Source organism: Stomoxys calcitrans, chromosome 1, assembly GCF_963082655.1.
Source record: "Stomoxys calcitrans chromosome 1, idStoCalc2.1, whole genome shotgun sequence".
In the NCBI taxonomy this organism is placed as follows: Eukaryota; Metazoa; Arthropoda; class Insecta; order Diptera; family Muscidae; genus Stomoxys; species Stomoxys calcitrans.
Genome location: NC_081552.1, coordinates 254238973 through 254259772, shown reverse-complemented (window position 1 = coordinate 254259772; position 20800 = coordinate 254238973). Strand labels below are relative to the sequence as shown.

Below are 20800 nucleotides of genomic sequence, written 5' to 3'. Positions count from 1 at the left end.
ATAGTCCGATTTGGACCAAATTCGACGCGGATATTGAGTGGCCTTATAAGTAGAAGTCCTTGTTCAATTTTGTAGAACAAAATATTGGTCTTTTTGGTAGCCATATCCAAATATATAGACCGATCTGAACCATATACGACACGAAAGTTGGAAAGCCTAATATAAGTCACTGTGTCAAATTTCAGCGAAATCGGATTATAAATGTGCTTTATATGGGGCCAATACTTTAAAAAGAGAGATCGGTCTATATGGCAGCAATATCCAAATGTGAACCCATCTAGCTCAATTTGAAGAGGGATGTCGAAGGGCCTAACACAACTCACTGTCCCAAATTTTGGCGTAATCGAACAATAAATGCGCCTTTTATGGGCCCAAGACTTCAAATCAAGAGATCGGTCTACATGACAGCTATATCCAAATCTGAGCCGATCGGAGCCAAATTCAAGAGGGATGTTGAAGGGCCTAACGCAACTCACTGTCCCAAATTTTGGCGACATCGGACAATAAATGCGCCTTTTATAGGCCCAAGACCTTAAATCGAGAGATCGGTCTATATGGCAGCTATATTCAAGCCTGGACCGATCTGGGCCAAATTGAAGAAATATGTCGAAGGGCCTAACACAACTCACTGTACCAAATTTTGGCGACATCGGAAAGTAAATGCGCCTTTTATGGGCCCAAAACCTTCAACCGAGAGATCGGTCTATATGGCAGCTATATTCAAATCTTGACCGATCTGGGCCAAATTAAAGAAGGATATCTAAGGGCCTAACAGAACTCACTGTCCCAAATTTTGGTAATATCGGACATTAAATGTGCCTTTTAGGGGCCCAAGACCTTTACTCGAGATATAGGTCTATATGGCAGCTATATCCAAATCTTGACCGATCTGTGCCATATTGCGGGGGTATGTCGGTGGCTTAAATTATCTAACTGGCCCAAATTTCTGCGAAATCGGACATTTAATGCGCCTTTTATGGACCCAAAAACTTAAATCGAGAGATCGGTGGATATGGCACCTATATCCAAATCTGAACCGATTTGGGCCAAATTGAAGAAGGATGTCGAAGGGCCTAACACAACTCACTGTCCCACATTTTGGCGACATCGGTTAATAAATGCGCCTTTTTAGAGCCCAAAACCTTAAATCGAGAGATCGGTCTATAAGGCAGCTATATCAAAATCTAGACCGATCTGTGACATATTCCAAAAGGATGTCGAGGGGCCTAACAGAACTCAGTGTCCCAAATTTCGGCGACATCGGACAATAAATGCGCATTTTATGGGCCCAAGACCTTAAATCGAGAGATCGAATTATATGGCCGCTATATCCAAATCTGGACCGATCTGAATCAAATTGATGAAGGAGTTCGATTGGCCTAATACCACACACTGTCCCAAATTTTAGCAAAATCGGACAATAATTGCGCCATTCATGGGCCCAAGACCCTAAATCGGCGGAACGGTCTATATGACAGCTATATCCAAATCGGGATCGATGGGAGCCAAAGTGAAGAAGAATGTCGAAGGGCCTAACACAGCTCTCTGTTCTAAATTTCAGCAAAATCGGGCAATAAATGTGGTTTTTATGGGCCTTAGACCCTAAATCGGCGGATCGGTCTATATGGGGGCTATATCAAGATATAGTCCGATATAGCTCATCTTCAAAATTAACCTGCTTATGAACAAAAAATCAGAAAAAATTTTCAGCAGTGGTTTTCCCCTCCTAATGCTGGCAACATTTGTGAGGTACTATGCCATGTAAAACTTCTCTCCAAAGAGGTGTCGCACTGCAGCACGCCGTTCGGACTCGGCTGTAAAATGGAGGCCCCTTATCATTGAGCTTAAACTTGAATCGGACAGCACTCATTGATATGTGAGATGTTTGCCCTTGTTCCTTAGTGGAATGTTCATGGGCAAAATTTGCAATTTGAACAGAAAAAGAATCTGTGCAAAGTTTCAGCTCAATAGTAATTTTTTAAAGATTGTAGCGTGATTTCAACGGACAAACGGACGGACTAGATTGCTAGATGGTTTTAGATTTTTACGCTGATCTAGAATATATAAACTTTAAAGGGTCGGAAATGGGTTTATGTGGGAGCTGTATCAAGCTACTGATCGATTCAGACCAAGGTCATGAGAGAGGCCGTTGTACAAAATTTCTGCCAAATCGGATGAGAATTTCGCCCTTTAGAGGCTCAAGAAGTCAAGATCCCAGATCGGTTTATAGCGCAGCTTTATCAAGTTATGTATCGATTTGCACCATTCTTAGCACAGTTATTGGAAGTCATAACAAAAGACCTCATGCAAAATTTCAGTCAAATCGGATGAGAATAGAGCCCTATAGAGGCTCAAGAAGTCAAGACCCAAGATCGGTTTATACGACAGCTATACCAGGTTATGAACCGATTCGAACCATACTTAGCGCAATTGTTGGAAGTGATACCAAAACACCAGGTGCAAAATTTCAGTCAAATCGCACGAGAATTGCGCTCTCTAGAGGCTCAAGAAGTCAAGACCCAAGATCGGCTTATATGGCAGCTATATCAAAACATGAACCGATTTGAACCATACCGAGCGCAGTTGTCGAAAGTTATATCAAAACAACTACGTGCAACATTTCAGTCAAATCGGATGAGAATTGGGTCCTCTAGAGGCTTAAGAAGTCAAGACCCAAGATCGGCTTATATGGCAGCTATATCAAAACATGGACTGATTTGAACCATACTGAGCGCAATTGTTGGAAGTGATACCAAAACACCAGGTGCAAAATTTCAATCAAATCGCACGAGAATTGCGCCCTCTAGAAGCTCTAGAAGTCAAGACCCAAGATTGGTTTATATGGCAGCTATATCAAAACATGGACCTATTTGCCCCATTTAGAATCCCAGGCAGACCTACACTAATAAAAAGTATTTGTGCAAAATTTCAAGCTGCTAGCTTTACTCCTTCGAAAGTTAAGGTGCTTTCGACAGACAGACGAACGGACATGGCTAGATCAACTTAAAATGACGGGACGATTAAGAATATATATATTTTACAGGGTCTGAGAAGCATATTTCGAGGTGTTACAAACAGAATGACGAAATTAGTATACCCCCATCCTATGGTGGAGGGTATAAAAAAAGAAAAAAAAAACGTTATAGTAAAGATAAAAGGGGTAAAGTTGTGTAACAAAATGGAAACTATGAAAAACAAATGTACAATGAGAGTACTAAGGAGAGAAACAAAGTGTACTAGAGATCCCAAAATTGTGTACTGTTTACCAAAAAATTGTGATGGGGGGTGTTCACCATAACTATAACTGACATTGACATGCGGTCAAAATTTCAACTGAAGAGAAAACAATTTTCCTTTCTAAGGAACATCTACAGATTTCATTCCTAAAGAAGCATCATAGAGAGTTGTTAGTCGCACCTTTTCTGATTAGCATTGAATATTGAATATAAATAAATATATATCTGATATGTGTGTATGTAAGTGTGTATGTATGTGTGTGAGATAGTGAATAGAGGTGTCAAGAACACTGTTCATGTTTGCTGATGAATGAGTGGGAAAGTATGTACGTATGTGTGTGTATGTGTGTACTCGTATGCGTGTATTGGATAAGTGGTTGGCGTAGGCATGAATGTTTACGAGTTAGTGAGTATTTGGGTTAGTCAATGAGAGTGATTCTTGAGTGACACACAATGAATGAACGAATGAATGAATGAACGGATAGATGGAAATGAATGAGAATGGGTATGAATGAAGTGATTCGAGTGAGTGATATGAGTGATATTGTTTCAAGTCTTCTGTGATAAGCACAATTTTATATACTGCCATACAAAAACAATTGCATTTCATCTACATTTAGTTTAAAAATTATTTAAGAGAAACCAAACCAAAACAACAAAAAATTAAAGAATAATGCAAAAACAAAAAAAGTCCAAAGCATAACTTGTATACCTCCCAAAATTATAAGCAAAGTTTTGAGTCAAATTTCATTCATTTTAGATTTGGAGTTAAAAGATAAACAGAACAAAAGAGAAGAAAAAACAAAACGAGAAGAGAATTTCGGAACCAAAAACTTTGTTAATCGAAAGAATAAATCAATCTATTAATTACGGATTTTTTTTTCTCTTCATTCAATTTTCTTCCCCAAAGAAAGCACGGGCAAAATATTGGGTAATTGTGATGAGATGGATGTGAGTGCAAGTACCTGTGTGATAGTACGATGGGATTGGAATCCGCATGAAGAACGGCCACAGCTGCTTCAGCTTTAATAAAGCCCTTGATCTCTTCCAAAACTAATGACCATTCTAAATGGTCTTCAGGTTCATAACTGCAAGAGAAAAGCTAATGAGAAACTTGGCTCAATGAAGTCAGCGCCCTCTCTCGCAGGGGCGACATTCTTACGTGGTGGTATATTCCTGTATTTGTTTTTCCAATTCGGTAACCAATTCTCGCACCAGTTTCATTTTCTTCAGTAACAAACAAACCACAATAAAACGCGCATAATAACGCAGCTTTTTCACCATCAGATCGGGACGATCCTCCTTGATGGCTCTGGAATAATAGGCTCTACCTCTAATGGCTGCATAAAATTGATACGCTTCATTCAGGTAATTCGTTTCACTGGTTCTTAAACTGTAAAATGCCAAGGAATAATGTGAAGAGTTTGTAGGGTATATTGAAACGCCTAAGAAGCATACTTACTAGTAATGATAGTAAAGCTGTCCAATTTTGCTTGCAATTTCTCCAATCTGCCACCGTTTCAAACCGTATTTTGAATCCAGTACCATGCGATGTTGCTGCTGGAATTTCCATAACTTTGTGTAGACATCAAATGTGCGTCCAAAATAGGCCTGCCACTGACGATGACCGTATTGCGGCAAATCCCTGTTGAAAAGAGCGAAATAAAGTGGGGGAAACTGATGGTAAGTAGTTGCCTTTGTAAATATTTTTGAGGGAGTTTCTATAGCATATACAATTAAGGGACCCTATTCATTGTGTGAATTTGTGATTCGAGTGAATGAAATACAAAGAATATTTATTCTTGATCGCCTTAAAAGTCTCATACAATTGAGCTATTGAACAATTTAAATTTCCGACCCTATATAGAATATATATATATATACTTGATCAGCGTAAAAATCTAAGACGATCTAGCCATGTCCGTCGGCCTGTCCCTCTATCTGTTGAAATCACGGACTATATCGGAGTATATCTTGATATAGCCCCATATAGACCGATCCGCCGATTTACGGTCTTAGGCCCATAAAAAGCGCATTTGTTGTCCGTTATCTCTAAAATTTGGGACAATGAGTTGTGTTTGGCCAGTCAAAGTCCTTCTTCAAATTGGCCTAGATCGGTCCAGATTTGGATATAGCTGCCATATAGACCGATCTCTCGATTAAAGGTCTTGGGCCCATAAAAGGCGCTCTTATTGTCCAATTTTGTCAAAATTTGGGACAGTCAGTTGTATTAGGCCTACCGATATCCCTCTTCAATTTGGCCCAGATCGGTCCAGATTTCGATATAGCAGCCATATAGACCGATCCTCGATTTAAGGTTTTGGGCCCATGAAAGGTTCATTTATAATCCGATTTCACTGAAATTTGACACAGCGACTTTTGTTAGGTTTTTCGACATACCTGTGGTATGTGGTTCAGATCGGTTTGTATTTGGATAAAGCTACCAAAAAGATCAAATTTTGTTACACACAAATAAACAATGACTTGTACTTATTAGTATTAGGTCCAAACCGGAACATATTTCGATGTAGCAGCTATGGGTCATAAGCTATACATTTTTCACCGGAAAGGTGGTTTACATATATACCCGAGGTGGTGCGTATCCAAAGTTCGGCCCGACCGAACTTAACGCCTTTTTATTTGTTGTGCATGATATGGATTTGTAACAAAATTTACAACAACTTTGCCACAACGAGTGTCCACATCCGGGTTTTCAGTCAAAAGTTTTACAGCCTGAAAATGAAACAAGTAAGAGCGTGCTAAGATCGGCCGGGCCGAATCTTATATACCCTCCACCATGGTTCGCATGTGTCGGGTTCTATGCGCAGTATCTTTTTGTAGGCAAACAAAAAATATTGAATAAGAACTATTGTGCTATTGAAGCTATATCAAGATACAAGCCGATTCGGACCATAAATGAATGCTGAACATTGTAGAAGTCATTGTGTAATATTTCAGTTCATTCGGATAAGATTTGCACCTTGTAGGGCCCAAGAAGCAAAATCGGGAGAGAAGCAGTTGTACAAAATGTTTTAGAAATCGAATGAGAATTGTGCCCTCTAGAGGCTCAAGAAGTCAAGATCCCTGATCGGTTTTTATGGCAGCTATACCAGGTTACAGACCGATTTGCATCATATTTAGCACAGTTATTGGAATTCATAAAAAAACACCAGGTGCAAAATTTCAGCCCAATCGGATGAGAATTGCGCGCTCTATGGGATCAAAGGTCAAGATCCAAGATCGGTTTATATGACAGCTATACCAGATTATGAACTGATTTGAATCATCCTTAACATCCTTAAGTGATACTAAAACACTACGTGCAAAATTTCAGTCGAATCGGATAAGTATTGCGCCCTCTAGAGGCTCATAAAGTCAAGACGCAAGATCGGTTTATATCGCAGAATCAGAAGAATTGCGTCCTCTAGAGGCTCAAGAAATATATCGTGAGAGCCGTTTATTTGGCAGCTATATCAGGTTATCGGGAAGCCGCCGTGGCCTACGACGATGAACTGATTCAGACCATACTTGTATTGGATGTTGGAGACCATAGTAGAAGAATAAGAATTGCGTCCTCTAGAGGCTCAAGAAATATATATCGTGAGAGCCGTTTATTTGGCAGCTATATCAGGTTGTCGGAAAGCCATCGTGGCCGAAAGGTAATCATGTACGCCTATGACGCCAAACGCCTGGGTTCAAATCCTGGCGTGAATATCAGAAAATTTTTGTGTGGTGGATTTTCCCTCATTAATACTGGCTACTTTTGCGAGGTATCCTGCCATGTTGAAACTTCTCTACCAAGTGGTGTCGCTTACGGTACACCGTTCGGACTCGGCTTTAAAAAGGAGATCTCTTATCATTGAGCTTAAACATTAATCGGACTGTACTCATTGATGTGATTTTTGCAAAATTGGATTTTAATTTCATATAAATTTGGGTTGTCATTTTTTTGTCTATTTAGCGGTATTTTCACTTAAACGATATTTCACTAAAGCGAATTCAATTGCCTTAAGTAACACTGAACATGAATGGCTTCTTGTAACAAATTTCACTTAAGCGGTATTTTTCGCTTAAGCGGTTTCGACTGTATCCTGAAATTTAAATACTTTTATTCCTGGTGATGTCCTAAGATTTTTTTGTTCCTTTTTTGTTATGGTTAACGTTTTAACTTTTTTCCAAGGATAACGCCAATTGACTTCCACAAAATTTTTTTTAATTTCCAATTTTTTTTTAATAGGCTACACATTTTACTCACCTCAGACCGTTGAACAATTGTTTGGACTTTTCCAGCAAGTGTATGAACTCCAAAACCAACTTTCTATCCTGTTCTTCTGTGGATTCCATTTTCACCATACCGTTCTTCAATTCAATAGTGTTATGTTGCTGTCGTTAAAGAACTGCAAATGAGCAATAAATGGCAATTTAGACATATTGAACAAAAAAAAAAAAAAGAAAACAGAATCAAATCAACTCATCTCGAATGAAAAAGGCAACAACAACAACAACAACAAAGAAAAACATCATCAACAACAACGATAAATTGAAATTGATAATTAAATGAAATCGAAAGTAGCTGTGGCAGTAGCAGTGGCAGCAACAATGTCAACAACCATTGCCGGGTGAGGGGCCGCAGACCCTTGCTTTCTATAATCGTCCCCATTTTCATATAATGAAAAAAGGCAACGACGAATGAACGAAGGACTTGAGACCACAAAACAGAGGCCTAGTTTGTAATGCGAGCTACATGGCATTGTCCTTTTACCCGCCATTGGTAGGCATGAGCATTAGTTTTAATTGATGCTGGCCGTTTGTTGTCCGTCCGTGCTTTTATCTGTCTGTCTGTCTGTTGGTGTTACCAAAACAATTTCTATTTTCAAAACCATATGAGCCGGAGAAGAAGGCTCTTGATTTTCTATAGTGGCACTTATAAAAGCCAACAAAAGATGCTGTTGGTGATGACTATGATGATGATGGACTACTCAAAACGTGGCCACAGATTCACTATTCTCTAATGTCCCACTACTGACTGCTGAGAGCCCACTGAATAACAAACTGAGCCACTGAATGCTCGCCCCTATTGTCTTCTGTGGCCTGAGTGTGTGTATGACACATAGTGGAAATCTAAGAAAGAACAAAAACAAAAAACTAGAAAAACTACACAACTGATTTTAATTCAAAACCCATTCGCCACCACAAAGCTTGTACGTCTACGTCTTGCTTCCCCGGTTCATGCCGTGGCACCCAGAAGCCGTTCGCTCTCCTTCTCCCTCTGGCAATATGAAATTCAATAATTTTTTCTGTCCATGCTTCCGTCCGCCCATCCCTATCGTTGCCCATCGTTGACTAGTGGCAATCGGAGCCCTGGTGATGCACAAGATGATGATGAAGATGACATCATGGGACAAACCCATATCAGATTTGCCCCCCCAACAACGACGCTTAAGCTTTCTTCGATAGCCCATGAATTGATAAAGACTGCCGCCTGAATGTGAATGGTTATTCACTCGTGTTGCATTGAATGGCGAATGTCATTCAAGTCTGCTGAGTGGCTAATGACTGTGCTCCCCACCAGTAACGCTAACGCCCACAACATCAATCTCTTGTGCTACTGGAAAACCCTTTTACTACTTTTGTTACTCCTTAATCATCGTTGTCGTTGCCGTAGTAGCGTCAACTATTTGAGTGGTATGGAGAAATGCATCACGCAAAAGTCGAAGATTCCCCAACTATCCCCCCCACCACCTTTTGGGTATGTATGTGTGTTTTTAATTGTCCGATTGATTGGAAACGGCCTAGTTTGGGGTATGTGTGTATGAGTGTGTGTTAATCTTACTAAGGAGACTATGTCCTTTGTCGTGACCACATTTAGTAGCTTCGTCTAATGTGGACGCACTATGTGTGCACCATGCGTGCTGAAAATGTTATGGAGTTGGCTATGTGTGTTGTTTCCTTTTTGTCTCGGCTTCCGTTTTATCGCCGTAAATGGGATTGTGCATGTGTGTGTGTGTGAGTGTCTGAGTGTTGAAATGCGTGCCTAAATGGATTCACATTGATTTTCATTGAACGCATTAACTAGGTCAACGCCATTCATGCTCTCACAGTTGAGAGGAATGGGGGATAAGGAAATTAATTCCCCTTTAAAAACTAAAATGGATGTATTTTATGCAATTACTAAAGCATTCGATGTGGTACCCTTTAATAGATGCCAAGATACATGATAAACTGCTGCGATATCAATGACATAGTCTTTGTGGGATGACAGATCAAAGTCCTCGCTGCGAACTCGAACAAACACTGCCGCGCTAATAAGTCGAGTTCGCTACCCACTCGTCTACTCATAGTTCTTGCGGTTAGGTTCAGTAGCCATCTTAAAGTAAAGTTTTGTCGCTCGATTTATAAAACTATTCATGTCGAAGAAGTAATACTTAAAGAAGTAAAAGCGGGGCCATACTTGGTTGTTGTTGGAGGTGGAATTCATTGTGTAAAATTTCAGCCAAATCCGATAAGAATTGCTCACTTCATGCAAAATTTCAGCCAAATAGGTTAATAATTGCGCCCCCTATCGGCTCAAGATGTGAAGATCCGAGATCGGTTTATATGGGAGCTATATCAGGTAATGAACCGAATTGAGCCATCCATGGCGCAGTTGTTGAGGGTCAAACCAAAACACTTCATGCTAAATTTCAGCCAAATAGGTTAATAATTGCGCTCTCTAGCGGCTCACGAAGTGAAGATCCGAGATCGATTTATATGGGAGTATATCAGTTAATGCACCAATTTAGACCATACATGGTACAGTTTTTGATGGTCAATCCGAAACATTTCACCCAAAATTTCAGGCAAAACGGATATAATTGCGCTCTCTAGAGGCTCTCGAAGTCAAGATCCGAGATCGGTTCGTACGGGAGCTATATCGGGTTATAAACCTGATACAGTTGTTAGAAGTCGAAATAAAATATCTGGTGCGAAATTTCACCAGCATCGGATAAGAATTGCGCCCTCTAGCGGCTTAAGAAGTCAAGATCAAGGATTCGTTGATATGGCAGCTATATCGAAACATGGACCGATATATCCCATTTACAATCCCAACCGACTCACACTAATGGGTTAATACAAAACACCTCATGAAAATTTTCAGCCAAATCGGATTATAGTTGTGATCTCTAGAGGCTCAAGAATACAAGATCCGATACCGATTTATATGGGAGCTATATCGAGTCATGTAACGATTTGGACCATACCTGATACTGTTGTTGGAAGTTGAAATAAAACATCCGATGCGAACTTTCAGCAACATCGGATAAGACTTGCACCCTCTACAGGCTCAAGAAGTCAAGATCCGAAATATGTTTATATGGGAGCAATATCAGGTTCTAAACCATCCATACTTGGCACAGTTGTTGATGATCAAACCGAAACACTACATGCAAAATTTTAGCCAAATCGAATAAGAATTGCTTACTTCAGGCAAAATTTCAGCCAAATAGGTTAATAATTGCACCCTCTAGCGGCTCAAGAAGTGCAGACCCGAGATCGGTTTATATGGGAGCTATATCAGGCAATGAACCGATTGGAGTTAAACACTTCATGCAAAATTTCAGCTAAATCGGCTAATAATTGCGCTCTCTACCAGTTCAAGAAGTCAAGGTCCGAGATCGGTTTATATGGGAGCTATATTAGTTTATGCACCACTTTAGGCCATACTTGGCACAGTTGTTGATGGTCAACCCGAAACATTTCACCCAAAATTTCAGCCAAACTGGATATAATTGCGCCCTCTAGAGGCTCTAGAAGTCAAGATCCGAGATCGGTTCGTACGGGAGCTACATAGGATTATGAACCGATTTGGACCATACTTAGCAGAGTTGTTAGAAGTTCATACAAAACAACTCATGCAAAATTTCAGCCAAATCGGTTAATAATTGCGCCCTCTAGAGGCTGAAGAAGACAAGATCCGAGATCGATTAATGGGTTATGTACCGATTTGGACCATACCTGATGCAGTTGTTGGAAGTCGCAATAAAACATGTGGTGCGAAATTTCAGCAACAACGGATAAGAATTGCGCCCTCTAGCGGCTCAAAAAGTCAAGATCCGACATCTGTTTATATGGGAGCAATATCAGGTTACAAACCGGTTTGGACCGTAGTTGGCTCAGTTGTTGATGATCAAACCGGTCCACTTTGTGCAAAATTTTATACAAGTCGAATAAGAATTGCTCCCTCTAGCGGCTCAAGAAGTCTAGATCCCGGATCCGCTTATATGGCAAGCTATATCAAAACGTGGACCGATATATCCCATTTACAATCCCAACCGATTCACGCTAATGGGAAGTATTCGTGCCAGATGGGCAGACAGGGTTAAATCGACTTAGAATGTTAAGACAATCAGGAACATAAATCCTTTGTTGGGTCTCAGATCAATATTTCGATGTATTGGAAACGGAATGACGAAATTAGTATACCCATCATCCTATGGTGTGGGTATAAAAAATGAGTAAATCTTAAAATGAATATCTCCATAATTCAAAGGTCATGGACTGTATGTGGGAAATTTCCTGCTATGATGATGGTATTAGGTCAGAAGGACAAAACCCCAAAAAGCTTTAGAGTTCTCAGGTGAAACTTTTTTAGGGCCCTTTAAAAAAAAATTAAGGGCCAACTATAAAGGTCTATTCGCAATATGCTCGTTTGGAGTGGTCGTTTTCCCCAGACAATAGGCCCCAAATTTGGAATTTTCCACCTCCCCAGATTGGCTGTTGTGCTGTGTAAGATACTGTCTAGGATTTGGGATTTCCAAATTAGTAATAACCTACTTCTATGCTTATGGCCACCGTAACGCTGAACGCCTGGGTTCGAATCCTGGCGAGATCACCAGAAAAATTTTCAGCGGCGGTTTTCCCCTCCTAATGCTGGCAACATTTGTGAGGTACTGTGCCATGTAAAACTTCTCTCCAAAGAGGTGTCGCACTGCGGCACGCCGTTCGGACTCGGCTGTAAAAAGGAGGCCCCTTATCATTGAGCTTAAACTTGAATCGGACAGCACTCATTAATATGTGAGATGTTTGCTCTTGTTCCTTAGTGGAATGTTCATGGGCAAAAATCTGCAATTTGCCTGCTTATGCTTAAATATGGAAAGAACGGTGGTCTCAATTCTACCCAGCGTTATTCATCACCTAAAGAGGTCGCTCATATACAAGGAGTTTAATTTGGCAGTTTTTTTTTAACATTGAGAGAGCTTTCAACAATGTCCCTTCGTGCGTCATGGAGACGTCTGGAGGAGAGAGACCTTGAGCAAGAGGATCACAGTGTGCATAAGGTATACCTCGGTTGCATGGCAGCTACGAGGGGTCACCTCAAGGTGGTGTTATTTCACCGCTCTTATGGTTGCTGGTGGTGGACCCGATTTTTCGCATGATATCATAATGGACAAAAATCTCTAAATGAGCTAGATTGCGTTGCGATTTTACTTCGGCCTTCTACGGAGGAGAGAGACCTTGAGCATGAGGATCATAGTGTGCATAAGGGATACCTCGGTTGGATGGCAGCTACGAGGGGGACACCACAAGGTGGAGTCATTTCTTAACTCCTATGGTTGCTGCTGGTGCACCGGATTTTTCGGAAGATATCGTAATGAACAAAAACCTCTAAGTGAGCCAGATTGCGTTGCGATTTTACTTCGGCCTTATGCGCTGCCTGCACATTTACTTTTGTTACCAATTGCCGAACAAAATTTCCTTTCTATTAAGAGTTTTGCTTAAACATTATTTATTTATTGAGAATGGATCACCGAAGGCTCATCGAAAAAAGTTGGCCTCCTTTTATTAGCCACAAAGTTAACTCTGTTACAACCTAAGCCCAACTACCCAAATGTATGTACTTTGAAAATCATCTTAAGTGGAAAGTACGTAATCGCACTAAATAATGCCTGTATTGCTGTAGCCCTCTCATTATGGGGCAAAATTATAAGCATGGATGAATTTCATACGCATAGCATCATCACGCGTCACGCAATAAAGAACTATTATGAGTGTGTTGTGTATTTGCTTATGTTCTACTTCTTTTTAGCCTGGGTTTTATAAATAAATTTTGTTAAAAGCGAACACACATACGCTCACACAAGCTTACACACACACACACACATGCACACAATGAATGGCAATGGGCATGGGGGGAAGCAGCTACATTGTTTCTGTGTCCTTCAACACTTACTACTCTCCATTTCTCTCTCTCTCTCTCTGTTGGCCTACGGTAAATGAAACTGCTGTTTGACTCTACATTTGGTCCATACCGAAAACATTCGCATGGAATGAAAGAAATATGGGTAAGGATGCTTACAAAAGATCCTGAGGCAGTCAATGTACCAAAATAAGCAACCTAACCAAACAGCCCACAACTATGTTCGAATTTGCATGCTAAAATATGCACACACATACATCTTGTATGGCTTTCACATCCTTGTTATCGACTACTCTCACCGAGTAAAATTAGTGAGTGGACAGAAAAAAAAACAAAAAACAAAAACCAAAAGAAAACAAGGAACACCAACCAGCAGTACAACTGCAAACTGCAGTTGTCGTAAATGAGCACTACTCGAGCATGAATGTGTAATCTCATACGCACTGACAGACAAACAGAAAAAGACAAACACACACACATACACACACATGTGTAAGTGTGTGGTTATGTAGACAGTGGGTCGCTATTGAGGCTGCTTTCTCCACATATCCTGTTTGAGTTCATGCCATGAATGACAGATGCCCAATAATAAGCGAATGAAGAGATGACGTTATGGATTCTATTGGGGAGTTCCAAAATTTTCTTAATTTTGATATTGCAGTAAATTAATGAAACATTTTCTACATACAAGCCAGTATATTATAATGGGTTTGCTTCTTTTTGAAAGGTTTGTTCTTTTAACGCTACTTGAAGGGGAGCGAATCTTTTCCCCTATACTTAAGTTGAGGAAAATGTTGATTCTTGCTGAAATGATTTCAATCAATTTTAGTAAAGATCAATCAAATACCCAAGTTTAGAGTCATGAAATCGGTTTATATTGTAGATATAACCGAATCTGGACTGAACTCTACTACATATATATGGCATGGGAAAATGACTCATGAGAAAAACAAGTAAAAAGGCGTTAAGTTTGGCCAGGCCGAACCACCTCGGGTCATAATCCGGTGAAATATGTATAATTTATGCCCCCATAGCAGCTTTATCGAAATATGGTCCGATTTGGACCAAATTCGACACGGATATTGAGAGGTCATAGATAATATAGACCGATCTAAACCATATACGACACGGATGTCAAATAGCCTTTCATAAGTCACTGTGTCAAATTTCAGCGAAATCGGATTATAAATGTGTTTTTTATGGGGCCAAGACTTTAAATCAAGGGGTCGGTCTATATGGCAGCAATATCCAGATCTGAACCGATCTGAGCCAAATTGAAGAGGGATGTTGAAGGGCCCAACACACCTCACTGTCACCAATTTCGGCGAAATCGGACAATAAACGTGCATTTTATGGGTCCAAAACCTTAAATCGAGAGATCGGTCTATATGGCAGCTATATCGAAATCTGGACAGATCTGGGCCAAATTGCAAAAAGGTATCAAAGGGCTAAACTTAACTCACTGTCCCAAATTTTGGCGATATCTGACAATAAAAGCGCATTTTATGGGCCCAAAACCTTAAATCGGCGGATCGGTCTATATGGCAGCTATATCGAAATCTGAACCGATCTGGGCCAAATTGCAGGGAGCCTAACGCAACCGAATGTCCCAAATTTTGGCAAAATCGGATAATGAAAGCGCCTTTTATGGGCCAAAGACCTTAAATCGAGAGATCGGTCTATATGGCAGCTATATCCAAATCTGGACCAAACTGTGAGAAATTGAAAAATGATGTCAAAGAGCCTAACAGAACTCACTGGCCTTAGGAGGGGCCTAACTTAACTCACTGTCCCAAATTTTGGCGACATCGGACAATGAATGCGCCCTTTATGGGCCAAAGACCTTAAATCGAGAGATCGGTCTATATGGCAATTATATCCAAATCTGGACCGATCTGGGCCAAATTAAAGAAGGATGTCGAAAGATCTAACACAAATCATTGTCCCAAATTTCAGCAAAATCGTATAATAAATGTGGCTTTTATGGGCCAAATTGCAAATTTTGCCCATGAACATTCCACCAAGGAACAGGGGCAAACTTCTCACATATCAATGAGTGCAGTCCGATTCAAGTTTTAAGCTCAATGATAAGGGGCCTCCTTTCTATAGCCGAGTCTGAACGGCGTACCGCAGTGCGACACTTCTTTGGTGAGAGGTATTACATGGCATAGTACCTCATAAATGTTGCCAGCATTAGGAGGGGGAAAATCACCGTCAAAGATTTTTTCTGATGGTCTTGCCAGGATTTGAATCTAGACATTCAGCGTCATAGGCGGACATGCTAACCTCTGAGCTTCGGTGGCTTTTATGGATCTAAGACCCTAAATCGGCGGATAGGTCTATATGGGGGCTATATCAAGATATAGCCCATCTTCGAACTTAAGCTGCTTATGGACAAAAGAAGAATCTGTGCAAAATTTCAGTCATAAACCATTTATGATCTTTCAAACTGAGATAGGTCCTTATGCTAGCTTTATGAAAAGTCGAGTCGATTTGAACTTGTAACTGCTGGTGTTCAAAATTTCCTCGAAATTAGGTTGAGGAAATAAAAAGAAGTCGTTGAGTTGAGAGTTGTGAACAGAACTGACAAAACGATAACACTACGATATTTAAGTTTTGGCTGAATATCGATTGATATTTTCTCGATCGACACTATCGGCAAAGAGCCCACCGTAGCACAGAGGTTAGCATGTCCGCCTATGACGCTGTACGCCTGGGTTCGAATCCTGGCAAGGCCATCAGAAAAAATTTTCAGCGGTGGTTTTCCCCTCCTAATGGTGGCAACATATGTGAGGTACTATGCCATGTAAAACTTCTCTCCAAAGAGGTGTCGCACTGCGGCACGCCGTTCGGACTCGGCAATAAGAAGGAGGCCTCTTATCATTGAGCTTAAAAACTTAAATCGGACTACACTCATTGATATGTGAGATGTTTGCCCCTGTTCGTTAGGGAAAAATTTGCAATTTTTTACTGAGGAGGGATTTGAATCCGTCTGCTACGCAGACGATGTTATAATACTTCTAAGGGGTAAGGATCCGAACGAGCTATGCAGAAGGGCCGAAAGGGTCTGGCATATGGCATTTGACTGGGCTAGACCCAGAGGTCGCAATGTTAACCCAGAGAAGACTGAAATATGCCTGGTTACGAGGAAGACGAAGGTGGGCCAATTTGACGCACCACGTGTCCTCAATAAGACGATTTCGTTATCTGACAAGGTCAAATACTTAGGTGTGATCTTGGACAGGAAACTGAATTGAAAGTGTCACATTCAGGAGCGTACTGAGAAGGCTCACAGATGTTGGGCACTATGTAGACGGGCCCTGGGCTCGAAATGGGACCTGAATCCGGGGATAGTCCACTGGAGCGTGATAAGACCAATACTTACTTACGCCTCAGTAGTTTGGTGGACTGCTATGGAGAAAAAGTGAGACATAAGGACCATACAGCAGGTTCAGAGAACATGTTGTCTTGACATAGGCGGAGCGATGAGGACCACGTCGACTAGGGCACTGGAGACTATTCTAATTATCCGACCCATTGTCATACACATTAAATGTGAGGCAGCCACTGCGGCTATGGGACTTAAGGCGATGGGAGAATGGATTGAGGATGGGAGCAGCTCATAACATCGCGGTATAATCGAGGACACGATATGAAACCTGGAAGGAAGGGAAGAGGTTTCCGATCGGATACCTGAGATGAACCTTGAAGTCGATTTGGCGGCGAAGGCCACAGGACTGCCGTCAATAAACTTGGTTAGCACAAAGCCTTTCGGGTCGACACAGTTCGAGTTAAGGGAGTGGGCGACGAATGCGCATGCAACATTGTGGAACAGCGAAACGGTCGGTAGGACGGCGAAAATCCTATAATCCACGCCAAATATGATCCGGATCGGTCTATAAACAATTATAGCGTCCATATAAAACGATCGCTCGAGTTGACTTCTTGAGCTCTTAATTTTTCATTCGATTTGGCTGAAATGTGGAACAAAGACTTGAGTTATGATTTCCAACATCCATGCCAAGTATAATCCGAAACGGTCTAAACTGATCCCCGGATATGAATTCTTGTGCCCTTAGAAGCCTATCGCGATATGGCTTCTTGAGACCAAAACAAGTAAAAAGGCATTAGGTTCGGCCGGGCCGAAATTTGGATACCCACCATTAAGTTCGGCATATATGTAAGCCCCCTTTCGTCACAATCCGGTGAAAATTGGATAACTTAAGCACCCAAATTCGGCACGGGCATTGAGTGGTCTAATATATATAAGTTACTATTCAATTTTGTAGAACAAAATATTGGTCTTTTTGGCGGCTATATCCAAATATAAACCGATCTGAATCATATTAAGGTCGGATATTGGGAGGCTCAGAAAAACTCACTGTTCATATTTCAGCGAAATCGGATGAAAAATAAAGCTTTTATGGGCTTCAGACCCTTAAACGGCAGATCGGTTTACATGGCAGCTATATCTAAATATAGTCCGATCTGTACCATATTTTCATCGGATATTGGGAAGCCAAAAATAACTCACTGTTTTAAATTTCAGCGAAATCGGTTAAAAAATAAAGCTTTTATGGGCTTCAGTCCCCTTATAGGCAGATCGGACTATATGGCAGCTATATCTTAATATAGTCTGACCAGAACCATATGTAGGTCAGATATTGGGAGGCCTTTACCTAATCACTGTTTCAAATTTCAGTGAAATTGGTTAACAAATAAAGCTTTCAGGCTTCAGACCCTTTATCGGCAGATCGGTCTATATAGCAGCTATATCTAAATGAAGTCCAATCTGAACCATATTTGGGTCCTGTATTAGGAGGCCTTAAACTACTCACTGTTTCAAATTTCAGAGAAATCGGATAAAAAATAAAGCTTTTATGGGCTTCAGACCCCTTAAGGGCAGATCGGTCTACATGGCAGTTATATCTAAATATATTCCGGTCAGAGCCATATTTAGGTCGTATGTTGGGAGGCCTTTACCTACTCACTGTTTCAAATTTCAGCGAAATCGTTTAAAAAATAAAGCTTTTATGGGCTTCAGAGCTTTAATCGTCAGATCGGTCTATATAGTAGCTACATCTAAATATAGTCCGATCTGTACCATATTTGGCTCCGATATTGGGAGGCTTAAAACTAGGCGCTGTTCCAAATTTCAGCGAAATCGGATAAAATATAAAGCATTTATGGGCGTTGGGCCCTTTATCGGCAGATCGGTCTATATAGCAGCTATATCCAAGTATGGTCCGATTTGGCCCGTTCAAGAACGTAACCAGCATACATCGAAAAGACATATCTGTGCCAAACATCAATATCTCAATTTTTGAGGGCTCTAGAGTGATTGCAATAGACGCACGGAAAGACGGACAGACACACGGACATCGTTAAATCGTCTTAGAATTTAGGTGTTATATAGTGTACAAATTCTATATTACAGATATCCTGCTATAGTTGCTGAAATTGTTTCGCATTGCCAGTTTGTAAATAGCCTTCTAACCACATTTATCCATTCATATTGAATAGCGATATTGGCACTAGATATTCTGAAATTTGTGCTAATTCATTGCCCAATTTTACTGTAGAGGGCAGCATAGCAGTAGATATTGCACTCGCCATTGTGCATTAGAATATTTTGAAGAAGAAGAAGAAGAGAAGAGAAAAAAACTACAAACATTCGGACCTATTTATCGAACGAAACAAATACACACCCCCCAACAGGATGTATAGTAGGCCTAACGAGATAACACAATCTCGTGGGTAGGACATGTGCTTGCACGATATAGTGGTGGATGGAGTTGTAAAGAGTAAGACCGCCACGACTACGACCCCCTAGCACAACACTACCACCACCACTACCATTATCATCATCATCATCACACTACGGACACGACATTCATTTAGACAGCCGGTAATGCGCACTCTGACGCAAAAATCACAACAAAAGAAAGTCAACGATAGTGTGAGTCTCTACAATACTGTTACACCGAGTGTGTGTGTGTGTGCCTGTGTGTTAGGTTGGCACGCATACTGGGACGATTGCATTGCCAAAAAATACGAAAAAGGAAACAACACAAACACACACTTCCTTGGTCCTCTGTCATGGCAATGATGGATAAGAGACTGCAGTTGTAATTTTTTTTTGTTGTATGGGAAAGCGAAGTGCCACTGAAGGCGCCACTTACCTGTTTAGACCACAGTAGACCATGGTGTATTCTGCGGCAAAGTAGTTTCCTCAAACGAAACTCCTTCCGATGTCCTCTCCTCCACAGATCGGTGGTTATGCAGATGCGTGTAATTCCTTTAGAGGAGCCTAAAATCGATACTCATTGATGGGAGATTATTAGGAGGAGCTAAAGGACGATGGCTGTCTTAATGGCAATGTCATCCTTGGCAGTTTACTTCGACAACTTCTTTGTGTCTTGGGTTGTTTTTTTTTTTATTTTCTTTCTTGCTCGCGGTTGGTTGTTGGATGTGCGTGAAGTTTTAATGTTGGTTTCGACTTTGTATATAAGTGTGTTTGTGTGTGTGTGTGTGTAAGTGTGTCTATTGAGACGAACGGGAAAAAAGTTGGGCAATTTTTCTTCTTCTTCTTTTTTCTTCAACTTCAGTTTTAGAATTTCACACGAAAAAACTGAATTTTTTTAGGGAGCTCTATGCTAAACATGTTACTTTTCATTTTGAACTTTGCTTTCTGTTTAAACAACTGAAACACTTCCCATTCTATTATTATTTTTTAAGGTATAATTTTTTAACTTTACAATTATCCTTAGGAAACCAATGAATTTGGAGTTGTTGCATTCGGTGTTTTCCGTGCAGCACAATTTGGTAACAGGAAAAATGTCATTGAATTACTTCATTATGCTTCACTTCGAGGACTTTTTTCTGCTGCCACTTTTTTTTTTGCCAACTTCCCCGTCGTTACAGGCTGGTTTCTTGGGGCTAGCGGAGGCGGCAGCGACGGTAGTAGGGTAGGCGGCAGGCTGGAGTCGAGGGTATATGTACTGTTTTCTTGTTTCACCGTTGTGTTTGGTTCCACGGCTCTTCCTCTTCTTTCATACACGACGACAACGACTATGACCACGACGACGACGACGATGATGGGAACAACGACACCGACGGCGATTACATTCGAGTTGGTGGCATATGCTTTTTTTTATTGGATTTTATTCTATTTTGCCGGCTGATATTTTTGCATTTATGAACACAACACGTTTAGATTTTGCTTGGAATTTATTAAGCTTACATAGAATTGCACTTTAATGACACATTGATGGGATTTTTGTTTAATCTACACTAGTTTTTCTATGCGATATTTAATTTTTTCGTGATTTTTTGTTACGTTCTTACGTCTACGTGCAGTCAAATGAATAGAGTTTCTCTCTGCTTG

The 20800-nt window shown here is 40.7% G+C and overlaps 1 protein-coding gene across 5 annotated transcripts in view; it reads right to left on the bottom strand.

Moving 5' to 3' along the window:
• Positions 1-20775, bottom strand: part of LOC106092912 (protein SCAI) — a 29030-nt gene extending 8255 nt beyond the window's left edge. For 4 of the 5 annotated variants that reach the window (XM_013259864.2, XM_013259866.2, XM_013259867.2 and 1 more), the window contains exons 1-5: positions 19596-20775; positions 7492-7633; positions 4699-4881; positions 4399-4629; positions 4202-4324 (exon numbers count right to left, since the gene is read on the bottom strand). In XM_013259864.2, the coding sequence (XP_013115318.1) occupies positions 4202-4324; positions 4399-4629; positions 4699-4881; positions 7492-7589 (635 nt within the window). In that variant the 5' untranslated portion in view covers positions 7590-7633; positions 19596-20775. Of the gene's footprint in view, positions 1-4201; positions 4325-4398; positions 4630-4698; positions 4882-7491; positions 7634-8092; positions 8287-19595 lie in introns of those variants that run through there. The other variant, XM_013259865.2, reaches the window with a different exon arrangement.
• Between the last annotated feature and the right edge of the window lie 25 nt (positions 20776-20800).